General features: G+C 37.7%; 1 protein-coding gene across 2 annotated transcripts in view; it reads left to right on the top strand.

Moving 5' to 3' along the window:
* fras1 (Fraser extracellular matrix complex subunit 1) overlaps window positions 1-12339 on the top strand; it is a 127992-nt gene that overhangs the window by 47720 nt on the left and 67933 nt on the right. For both annotated transcript variants that reach the window (XM_077231329.1, XM_077231330.1), the window contains exons 8-14: window positions 1943-2044; window positions 2817-3008; window positions 4352-4441; window positions 4816-4854; window positions 4970-5117; window positions 7390-7536; window positions 9898-10032. In XM_077231329.1, the coding sequence (XP_077087444.1) occupies window positions 1943-2044; window positions 2817-3008; window positions 4352-4441; window positions 4816-4854; window positions 4970-5117; window positions 7390-7536; window positions 9898-10032 (853 nt within the window). The remainder of the gene's footprint in view (window positions 1-1942; window positions 2045-2816; window positions 3009-4351; window positions 4442-4815; window positions 4855-4969; window positions 5118-7389; window positions 7537-9897; window positions 10033-12339) is intronic.

Consider the following 12339-nt stretch of genomic DNA (forward strand, 5'->3'; position numbering starts at 1 on the left):
CTATGAGATGCCATCTGAATTTCAAAGTTGAATAGAGCTGTTGCTGGTATAGCTCACATGGGCTTAGTTGTTGTCCTATAAGATTTTACATAGATGTAAAAACACTGAATCTATATACAGTATATAGTACTGATGAGATACATTGATGATCCAAAACAATGCTAGCTGACCACCTGCTTAATATGCTGTTGGTCCTCTGTGTGCCGACAAAACTGAGCAGACCCACCGAGGTTTCGACTCTATAAGACCCCTGAAGGTGTCCTGTGGTATCTGGCACCAAGACTTTGGCAGCAGATCCTTCAAGTCCTGTAGGTTGTGAGGTGGAGCAGTGGATTGGACTTGTTGGTCCAGCACAGCCCACAGATGCTCAATTAAATTGAGATCTGGGGAACCTAGAGGCCAGGGTAACACCTTGAACTCTTCATTGTGCATTGTCAAGTCAAGTCAAGTCATCCTCATTTATATAGCGCTTTTAACAATGTAGATTGTTTCAAAGCAGCTTTACAGAGATAAACATATACTTTAAGGTAACAGAGATTGGTTTAGTTTTATAGTGGTTCTTGAAAAATGTTTTTTCCAGCTAAAGTTAGTTTTGATTGATTCATTTCCGTCTAAATGATCATTTGTTATTAAATTAGGGGCCGCTAAGACGACACCGTTCTCTCTAAACAGACTTTAAACGCGAACCTGTGATAGACGCTGATGACGTTCACATGCGCATTAAGAATTGATTCTATAGTTATGTGCGTTTGAATATATGTGCGCAGGTTTGTAATTCCTTACAAACCATGCCTAAACAAACTACTTTCCTTGTCTATAAATTGTGATGCAGAATTTTATTTTATCTTATCACTTTGGGTAGGTACGCGAACCGAAAAATTCCACAACGCTTTATCTGTAGAGTGGTATAGGGATCCTCCATAGGGAGAGGCTAGTTGGCACTTCAGCACTGCATTGTCATCAGGTCCAGGCGAAAGTCCTTCGTCAGATCTGGAAACGGCCTGGATCCGGCAGGCTGCGGGAAAACCTTGGGAAAAACAAAGACACTAAAATTAGCGTAGATGCCATTCTTCTTATGATGTAACGAGTACATCAGGATTTAAGGGAAGTGTTCCCAGTTCCGGCTGACCTAATCTAAGCAGCCAAATATTGAATTATAGAAGGCAGGTGGCAGGTGCATTATCCTGCTGAAAGAGGTCACTGATATCAGGAAATACCAATGCCATGAAAGGGTGTGTCTAGTTTGCAACATTTACTGTAGGTAGGTGACAAGTGTCAACTTGACGTCCACATGAATGGCCAGACGCAGGGTTTCCCAGTAGAACATTGCCCAGAGCATCACACTTCCTCCATCGGCTGTCATCTTCTCACAGTGGCATTGCTTCCCTAGGTAAATGGCGCACACTTACACAGCCAAAAAAAAGCAGGACTGATCAAACCAGGCTACCTTCTTCCACTGCTCCAATGTCCATTTACGTCACTTGTGTGCCCATTGTAGGTGTTTTCAACAGTGGACGGATCATCATGGGATATCTGACTGGTCTGCGGCTATGCAGCCCCATACGAAGCAGGGAGCAATGCAATGTGTTTTGTGACACATTCCTCCCAAAACCATCATTAAACTTTTTGTGACTTGTGCGCCAATAGACCTTCAGTCAGTTCAGATCAGATGGGATAGCTTTATTTGTGCTCCTGCCCATTTCCCCTGCATTCAACATGATGATTACAAGAACTGATTGTCCGCTTACCATCTAATCAACCCAGGCATTGACATGTGAGCTTGTTAGGAGATAAGATAAGTTAGGAGTTACCTTTGTAAGTCGCTTTGAATAAAAGCATCTGCTAAATGTTTAAATGACTGGTCATAATGGTTTGACTCCGCAGTGTATATGTTCCATTGACACTGAATTATTTTTTTGTGTATGTCTGTGCGTGTTTTTAGCATGGTGAGCAATGGCAGAGGGGCAGCTGTACCACCTGTGTGTGTGATCGCGGTCAGTCCCGTTGTCAAACGGAGAAGTGCCCTCCTCTCCACTGTGATAAGGTGAGCAGAAATCCATTACACCCCAACACTTCGTGTCAAAGTCAGTTACTTGACTAGCAAACTTACTTAGAAAATCACGAAAGAGAAGCTAGCTACTGGCCAACTGACTAGTATATTTTATAATTTAATAGAATCTCACTTTGATTCTTGTGGTTTATGCTTCTTTAGCCTGAAAGTGATAGTTAGGATTTTTCATCATCTACTGTATGATTGTTTGCGCTATGTATTTTGCATTTTGTCTGTTGCTCTGGGGTGTTTTCCATCTCAGTCTTTTGCATTCATGCAAAATTTATGATCTTATGTGCTGTGCTTTAGAACAATACTTTTTATGTCTTACCTTAATAAGTGTAAAACATTAAAGAGCTTGAAATCACCCCATGAGATCAAAATGAGAATTGAATGGCTTTTTTATTCATATCTATTAACTTTTAGTCCATTTATATGCTAAAAGTTTGCAAAATTCATTTTTTAGCAGTTATACAGATTTTAAAATCATTGTTTTTCTCATACTGGCAATTTTCCTAAATAGGGATGAGCCCTTACTTACTCTCACCTAAACTTCCAAATACGTCATCACACTTGTAAAACAATATCGTGGGGTCTTTAAAGCAATATTCTGGGTTAGATTAAACTGAAGCTCTATTTAAAGGATATCATTTTTTACAATGGATTTTCTTTTGTTTTTACAAACTGAGGCACAAGACAAAACTATTTGATGTGAATGAGCAAGTGTGTTTATAATACAGTATGTGCTAACATGTGTTCTTCTCAGGGTCAGATGAAAGTCAAGCGAGCTGGCCAGTGCTGTGAAAATTGTGTCCTGTCGAAAGGCAGCTGCCTCTATGAGGGCATCATACGTTACCATGGCGATATGTGGAACGGCACGGGTTGTGAGTTCTGCATGTGTGAACGGGGTCAGGTGCTGTGCCAACGGGTCGAGTGTGCCAGATCAGAGTGCCCACGGGTATGTGTCCAAATTTCGATGCAGAGCCATCAGCAGGATCACATGCTTGCCCTATTCATTAAAAGAAACAATTAACAAGCTCAGCTGGGGGATGCACTTTATGCCGCCATTAAAAATTATTTGGGCAAAATATACTAAGAGAGTTTAAAACCTGGGGCACATTATATCTGTGGACATTTGTCCTGGTTATGAATTATAGCGGTATTCAATCAATATATTTTCCGATATATTCTCCATTAATCATAAGGAGCTGTGAAAGGTTGAGCACTGGGAAGATTCATCACATAATTGTACTTTTGGCCCAAATCCAGGACAGTCAATGTAAAGTTTATCCTTTAGAAAGGAAACTCTGACTTAAAAATATTTTTGAAGTCCTTTGAACTTCTGTAGGGTCATGGTAGAGTTAATCATATGTTTTTGGAGTATTACACAGATATTACTCCTATACATTTAAAATGTGACACATTCTGGTGCTTAAAAGTATTATACACACTGTAAAAATTGGTAACATGCAATTATTTGGAGCAATTTCTACTCTTATAGGGATGATTACCCCCCACATACATAATTTGCTCACCCTCATGTCAATCCAATCCCATAAGACTTTTGTTCATCTTTGTAACACAAAAGAAGATATTTTTATTGTGAATAAAAGCTTAAATTAAATATGTTCATCATATGAAGCAATCATATTTCTTGAAGAGAGTTGAATTAAACTGCTCGAATCATGTCTTTTTGTGGTTTTTGATGTGTGAAAGCTTTGGTTGTGTGGACTTTCAATTGGTTGACAAAAATGATGAAAGAATATTTCAAATATCTTCATCTGTGTTGTGAAGATGAACGACGTGTTTGAGTAAATAATGACAGTGTTTTCATTTACATTTTTGGGTGAACAACAGCTTTAAATTTAGACGTTCTCACATGAAGCACATTACAGTATTAGGTTAAACTTTTTTCCGGTGCAGTGGTGTGAAGGTCCTGTTCTTGAAAAGTCATAGTAATAGAGCATCTGATTAAACAACACAGGAACACAACATATGCTTTTTGAAAACATTGATCAATCTGTATTTCCCATCTGTAGCTCCATATTTCACTGATATCTGCTGATCTCCCCATAAGACCACCATGACTTTGGTGATCAAACTGTGTTGCACAGTAACAACTAAAGATTCTCTCATGAATGTAAATGACTATTGATAACAGCCCCATATAAAGAACCTCAGAGGTAGAATTGGAAATGTGATGTAATTAGAGATTTGTGGCTCTGTGTGAGACAGCTAATCATTCCCCTGCGGTGTTTTGAACTGAAATTAGATGAGCTAATATTTCACACCTTGTGCCAGGGAGAAAAACTGGTCCATTTGCCTGGGAAGTGCTGCCCAGAGTGTAAGACAACAACCAGTTCCTGTACATATTCACAGCCAGACCAAAAGGTATGAAGCTTTATCTGCCGCCACCTTTAAATCACATTCAGTGCTCTTATATCCATGTTACATTTAAAATACATGCACTATCATTCAAAAATATGGTAAACACAGTAATGTAGTGGACTATTTTTTATAAAATAAATTCCCTTTTTTCTGTTTTAATGTTTTAAAATAATTATTACCATTGTTCAAAACAGTTGTGCTGTTTGATATATTTGTGGAATCCGATTCGTTGATGAATTGAATGTTCAAATGAAGTGCATTTGTTTGATTTAATATGAAAAATGTAAATGTCCTTTCTGAATAAAAGATATTTCTTTAAACTGTTTTTATCAATAGTGTACAATGAGCATTTGATGAGTAAATATTTGTCCCTTTAGGGGCGAAAAGCCAATGTCAAGAGTTTTAGACGCCTCACTGTAAGTAAACATGAGAACTTGATTTATGGTTCGAAAGATTAATAAATGCAATTATAACACATTTTTTGTCCAAAAAAAATTGTGTTTACTGTATCTTTTGTGTCTTTGGTCTCAGAATATGGAGAGTGTCAGAGAGGGGCCATGTCGTGAGTGCCAGTGTCAAGAGGGTCATGTGATCTGTTATCAGCACTCCTGTCCCACCTGTCCATTGGGAACCCTAACTATACCACACCGTGAGCATTGCTGTCCAGATTGCAATCCAGGTGAGACCTGCATCTATGTTTGCCTTACAGCAATGATGAATTACAAGCTACTGTAGTTAATTAGGATGCTCTCTTATGAATATGTTACAATGAAATCAGTAAAATTGGGGTTATACTATGAATTAATGAAAGGAAATCTCATTTATTTACATCTAAAGAACATTACATTATTCTATTCCCAGTTTAACAATATTTCTTTAGAAGTAATATAATTAAAATCATTTTTGATTTCATTTAGATCTCTCTAAAAATCTTTCTTTATCAGGCCTCCCAGGAACAATTCCTTGGTCATAAAATAAAAAAAAACAGTTGATCTCAGCAGGAGAAAGATGAGAGTATTAGATTATATTCTGGTTAGATAACGTGGTTATTTAGCTCTGCGTCACCCACGAGACTCGCGTCTGCTCTATATACTAAAATTCCCTGGTGACTTCCAGAGAGGCTGGAAGGAACATACATCTTTCTTTCTCTCTTTCTCTTGGAAAAGACGACAGAGAGAAAGAAAACAGAACGTATTTGTGTTTACATTTTGCTTATATACATATTATCTGAAGAGACAGGGTAAATTGTTTAGATGTTTATATGTGTGTGGGTATGCTTATAAGATTATACTAATGTAGCCTCTATAAACACAGCGGTCAAATTGTACATCTTCGCAGGAATTCAGTTGTCCCAAAAACCACTCTTTTTTCCTTATATATTTAACAGCACTATATTATTATTCGCATATGGTAAGTATCAGCTTGCATGCTGATAGCGTTTGTAAGCTAGTTAATGTCCAGATTTGATCATTACGGCAAAGGCAATGTGTATGCATTTATAGCCACATAACGATTTGTTAACTTGATTGCATGTTGTGAGGAACAGAAGGAGCCCAGCATCAGTGTTTTATCAGATAGATTGTCTGAGGCATAATTACTTGTTACTGTGATTCAGAAGGATTTAATTGCTAGTGACCGTGTTATAATACATTTGCACTCAAAACAAGTCGATTTTTCAAATCGATGGAAAGTCTCAAAGGTCATTCTGGCAAAAAAATGCTTACTTCATCTGGAAAATGGAGAGTAGGATAGTTTTTCCACCAAGAGTTATTGATTCATACATACCAAAGTATTTAATTAAATGTGATTTATAGGGGAATGTCAGAAAATAATAAGACTTTCATTTTCTTCCTCTGGATTTGAGTCTGGCATTGTTATTGAAGTCCGTTCCAAAAATTGTGATTGATCATCAAATAATCACCAATGCACCTTAAATGTCCTAAATTGCCCTCTTACTCTGGCCTCATGGACAGAGCCAGAAACCTGCAACCCAAAGTCCTTTAGCGAGGGATTTACAAGCTCATTAGAGATTGTGTAATTAATTATTGTGCCATGTAATGGTGCCAAAGGGAACTATTGTTAGAGGCTCGAGTTTCCTTTGGACCATGTGGAGAAGTTATGAATGCCTTATCGGAACACCAAAGACTTGTTTGGAGATTTGTGGGTTTATTTGCATGACTATAGATGAAATTACCATGATGTCACACAACAGGCAACTGTGATTTCAGGTGCTTCAGGCAAGAAACAGTTGTAATGGTTTGTTAAGCATTGTATAATGAAATAATATTTCTTAATGTTAAAATTATATATGGTTTAGAGAGAAGAAAACGAACACTATACCATTCAAAAATTTGGGATTAGTACGATTTTTTTCTTTTAGAGATTTATGTTTATTCAGCAACGACACATTATTTTTTTTCAAAAGTGACAATAAATACGTTATTTTGAGCTTTCTATTCATCAAAGAATCCTGCAAAAAATCAATAATAGTAAGAAATGTTTCTTGAGCAGCAAATCAGCATATTGAATGATTTCTGAAGGATCGTGTGACACTGAAGACTGGAGTAGGCCTAATGATGCTGAAAATACAGCTGTCATCACAGGAATAAACTACATTTTAAATTTATTGAAATACAATACTGTTATTTAAAATTGTTTGCTTAAATACCCTTTTTACCACCATAAATATATCTATTTTAAATACTTTTCTTAATTTAAAGCATTCACAATAAATGTAGCCATTCATGACGTTTGAGTTTGTGTGATTTCTTTGTGAAACAAATTTATTGTCATAGCTGCAGGCCAATCGGGTCTTTCTTATTAGAGCAGAGGTGATGATAATGATGTCCGAAGTCTGTGAATGATCGTAATTTGTTGAAATGAGTGTTTGTAAACAGTAACTTCATCTGTCCTCTGAGGGGTTTGACTGTGTTTTTTGTGTGTGCCTGCAGGAGTGCAGTGTCACGAGGACTGTTTGACATGCTCTGGCACACCAGATCACTGTAGCAGCTGCCGGGATCCTTCCTCCCTGTTAATGAATGGACGCTGTCTGCAGTCATGTCCTGAAGGCTTTTTCGCTCAGGGCAAATTTTGTGCAGGTATAAACAAACTTTTTTTTATTGTGTTTTACCATTGTACTTCTGCAGCCTAAGCTTGTTGTGTTGCATGAAATGCTGTTCACATCCTTTCTCACTTTACGCTTCTCCTCCTCCTATTTTACCACCAACATTCACACACTTTTGGCCTTAACTTATTTTTACAGTGTTATTTTAAATCCTCAAAATGCCCTCTGCTTTGGGTGACTTCCATTAGCTAATCCTATAGCTTTGTTGGTGTGTGTGTGTACTGTGTATGGATGTGCATGTACATGCACATGAGTCATGTTTGTCACAGTCATTTTGACAAGTCAAAACACAGACCGGATCCAACACTGGAATTTCCCCTCACTTTGGAGGGCTCTAGCATCATTTGACAAATTTCCTGCAGTCACACTTTAAAGGGGTGGTATAATGCCTTTTTCACAAGTTGTAAAATAAGCATTTGATGTCCCCAGAGTGTGTATGTGAAGTTTTAGCTCAAAATACCCCACAGATATTTTATATAGCATGTTAAAATGGTCACTTTTCGAGGGTGAGCAAAAACGCAACGTTTTTATGTGTCCCTTTAAATGCAAATGAGCTGCTGCTACTCCCACCACAGAGGGCGGAGCTTCAATTACCTCCTCACACAGACATGCACTGAAAATTTCAAAAACTTTTAGTCTTTTATGCATGAACCGGGGTCGGACAATGATGGAGAGTCTCAAGAAGAAGTGATAACTTCTGGACGTTTCTGAATGGTTAGTTAATGAATTTATGTAGCTTATGTGTAGTTATCTTCTAGTCATTGATTAGCATATTCTGTCATGATAATCAATAAATCACGTTCCCGGGGGCAGAGTTTATGTACATTTTAGGGTTAGTGATGTCGTGTACGCAGTCCTTAGAAAACAATTTCTTTAAAATAAAATATCTCCCTTTGCTTTATACTTTGAGCGTCGTAACTTTGCAGACTTTGCAGATGTTGTTTATGCTCAAACAGGAACATTACACACTAACTAAAGTTAAAAAAGTGAAATCATAATCAACCACCCCTTTAAAGGCTAATATGCAAACTCTCACACGCACAATTTCAATAACAATCTCAGTGTTTTTGCTCTGCTTTTGCATAGTGTTTTACAGGGCTCTCAAGAGACACACGCATTTCAACCCGTTCACACGTTCACACGCCACACCTTGTATTTCTCACGCTGAGGAGTAAGGGAACTTGTCCCGCTATACAAATAATGGACGAGACGCAGGCAAACGGGGGGAAGTTCTCTGCCGAGTTCATAGCATCTGTCTCGAGTTATACAGAGTTAAATGCTAGCTACCAGCCAATAAGAAATTAGAATTAGTTGTTTCCGGGTAAATTATGTGTTCCCGCTGCAAGCTCGTTCGTTACTAGATAACACGCGCACACACGGAGTGGAAGTTGAAAGAGCACGATCTGATGAATGCGGTTTGCGGACATCGTGATTTATTATTATTTTTTTTTTAGCATTTTGATTTTACGATTCCTGGACGATATCTCTTGCCTGTGATCAAAGACAGTGAGAGCTGATGTTGAGGAGTATAGCCAAATTCGTACTAAATTATTTTTTGATGCATTCAAAAACTCTCCAACTGCCTTTAAAGGGGTCATCGGATGCAAAATACACTTTTATATGGTATTTGCAAATAAATGTGTCTTTGCAGTGTGTGGACACAATCACCATGCAATGAAAAAAATACATTCACTTTTTTTTAATCCTCAAAAAGCCAAAAAATTGTTGCTCATTATCATTTAAAGAGACATGCACCGAAACGGGTCACTGTGAACAGAGCTGTTTTTGAAGAGGTAAAACGGGTGTTGTTTTACACAACCATTGAGAAATTTTAACCAAAGTATGTTACAAACTTTACATGAAGACCCAAAAGAATCATACCAACTTGTGGAAAATGGGCATCCGATGACCCCTGTAAAGGTGACCCCTGTAAAGCCATGAAAGGTGTTGTTATGACACAATGTTATGTACATTGAGCACTGATGTTCAGTTGGCTTGTTTGGGGTCAAATTTATTTTTGATTTTTCAATAAATTTGTATTTTTTAAATATAACTATTTATTTTATTTGGATGAATTTGTCTTTTTATCAGATTTAACAATTGTTATAATTTCCATTTGTGCTGGTCAATTATGAACAATAGGCAAAATTGAACTGCTAGCAAAAATTGAACGAATTTGGTTGGGTCGAGGGACCGCTGCTGCAAATATTTGGGCGGCTCCTCCCCTAAATCTCACTCTAAACTTTTGATAAAACTTGAGAGCCCTGGTTTTACTATTGCAGCCACAAATTGTTTCCCCCAACCCCCATCACCCGTCTTATTCTCTTTCTTCCAGCCTGCCAGCCTTCATGTGCCACCTGTGAGAATGAGTTTGAATGCACAGCATGTGGTGGGTCCTTTCTCCTCAGTGGCAGGCAATGTGTGACCACCTGTGAAAGAGGTCTGTTCCAGGACCACACACGCTGTCTCAGTAAGTCAACTGCAGTTTACATTTCATTCACTTTCAATGTCTTGACTTTCTGTAACGCTGTTTACTACTTTTAAGAGGCCGAATTTTCTAGCAGAGGCCGTCAGCTTTTGATTTATTTATTTGTTGGCATTTGTTACCAAGTTACCAAGATGTCCAGGAACTCCAGCAGAAAAATAGGCCCACAACATTAAAGATCCAGCAGTATATTAAACCGTGGGCATGGGGTACTTTTTATCCCTGTTTGCTGCCAAAAAGCTCTTTTTTGTTTCATCTGACCATAGAATCTGGTCCCTTTTGAAGTTTTTTTTATTGTATTACAGTTACAGTAGGGTGCAAATATCATGTGTCATTTATTTATCTCAAATTAGGAACATTTTAACATACATAAATTCATTAAAATAAATACAAAAAAACATTACATAAATCCTTTTTTTCATTGTTAAATAATAATAATTGTGAAATTAAGTTGCATTTACTTCATTGCGATCATCAAAAGTGCCCCCAGATTATATTTAAAATTGAAATTCTTATTCAACAACATTTTGCATGTAACATTTACATGTTAGCTCTAAAAGGTAAATTTCTTCTTTGCTATTAAAGCCAGATGGAGCATTACTGCACCTGCAGTGCATTCACTCCTTGCACAAAAATCAACCTCAAGAAGTAGGTACCTGGTCTTGTCAAGATAAATGTCTATAGGAATCCATTCTGGAGGGAATTGTGCATTAGTGACCTGCTAACTGGTCTATGACTGGGAGCACTAGACTGTACAGAATTACCCCAGTCCCCACTCTCTTACAATTTCACACTTTAATAAGTGTCTACTTAAGATTAGACCGTATTGTTCTACAAGGGACAAGTGAGAATGAATCTTACTGAGGGATTGATTCATTTTGGTCAAGTGATAAGGATTAATTTTCTTGTTTTTACTCCCTGACTGAGTGCAAATGCAATGGGTAAGAATTTAATTAGTTACGCAAAAATGAGGGAATATCAAGGAAGCCCTCAGATGTTCCTTCATCTTCATTTCCCTTCTCTCTCTCTCTCTCTCTCTCTCTCTCTCTCTGTCTCTCTCTCTCTCTCTCTCTCTCTCTCTCTCTCTCTCTCTCTCTCTCTCTCTCTCTCTCTCTCTCTCTCTCTCTCTCTCTCTCTCTCTTTTCTCCCAATTTAAATATGAGCTTTATTGGCATGACTGTGTAAAATAGCACAATATTGCCAAAAAAATAGACATATACAAACATATAGATAAATAATAGGGGATCAAAAACATTTCCAGATTATACATAAAAATATCATAAAAAAAAAGTTCAGAGAGTAGTTTAAATGGAAAAGAGGGTTCAGCCCTTGTCCCTCATATGATAGCAGGAAGACACATACTGCGCTGCCAGGTGAATACATTCTTCTTTCTCTCCCATAATATAAGACAATTTGTTTATGAGGCTTGCTTGTTGGAATTGAGGTATAATCTGTGCTATTTGTGTGAAATAAGTGTCTCTGATGTTTTTATACTTGCTGCACTCAGTGAGGAAATGCAGCTCGTCCTCTACGACTCCATTAGAGTGGTGTGAACACAGTCTGAGCTCTCTCTCTCTGCAGCTCTGCTTGTGTCGGCCCGTCTCCACACACAGACTGTGGTCGCTAATGCGATACCTTGTCATGAGCTTTCTCTGACCATAATTACTTATGTTGGTCAGGTATGGTGCCAATTTATAATCAGACTTTATTTTGTGGAAATATTTTAATTTATTTAATTGTGTGATTTTTATCTGCCTATCGTGTATGTATTCTTCTTTGGTTATTTTCCCTATTTCTTTTAGTTTTGAGTGTCTGAACTGAATTGTTGAATTAAATTGATGTTTTTCCACTAATTATTGCATGGGGTCTCTGTGTGTCCTGCCCTGTATCTGAGAGCGTAGTGATGGTAACTCGCCGTCGGCGTGTCTGATAGATGGAACCAGAACTTTACGGCTCTCTCTTCTGGATTTCAGATAGGAAAGGAAATCTGCCTAATTCTGCCCAGCAACCAAGACTTGGAGCATTTCTGTGAGTTCCCAGGATGTTCTTGGTGGAAAATTTCAACAGGGGTTTTGTCCGACGATTCGTAATTTAATTTAAATTAGGGATTTATCCCAGATTTCACAGCCATATAGATGGATAGGTTTGATGATGCTGTCAAAGATTTTCAGCCACAGTTTAATGGGTGAGTTAAATTTGAACAGGGGTTTTCTAATACTATACAGCCCTACGTGCTTTATCAGTCAGATCTTTTGTTGCAGTGTCAAATTTTCCAGAAGCTGAGATTGTCAG

The sequence above is a fragment of the Siphateles boraxobius genome, unplaced genomic scaffold (assembly GCF_051911475.1).
Source record: "Siphateles boraxobius isolate OS27281-9 unplaced genomic scaffold, OSU_SipBor_1 16, whole genome shotgun sequence".
Taxonomy (NCBI): Eukaryota; Metazoa; Chordata; class Actinopteri; order Cypriniformes; family Leuciscidae; genus Siphateles; species Siphateles boraxobius.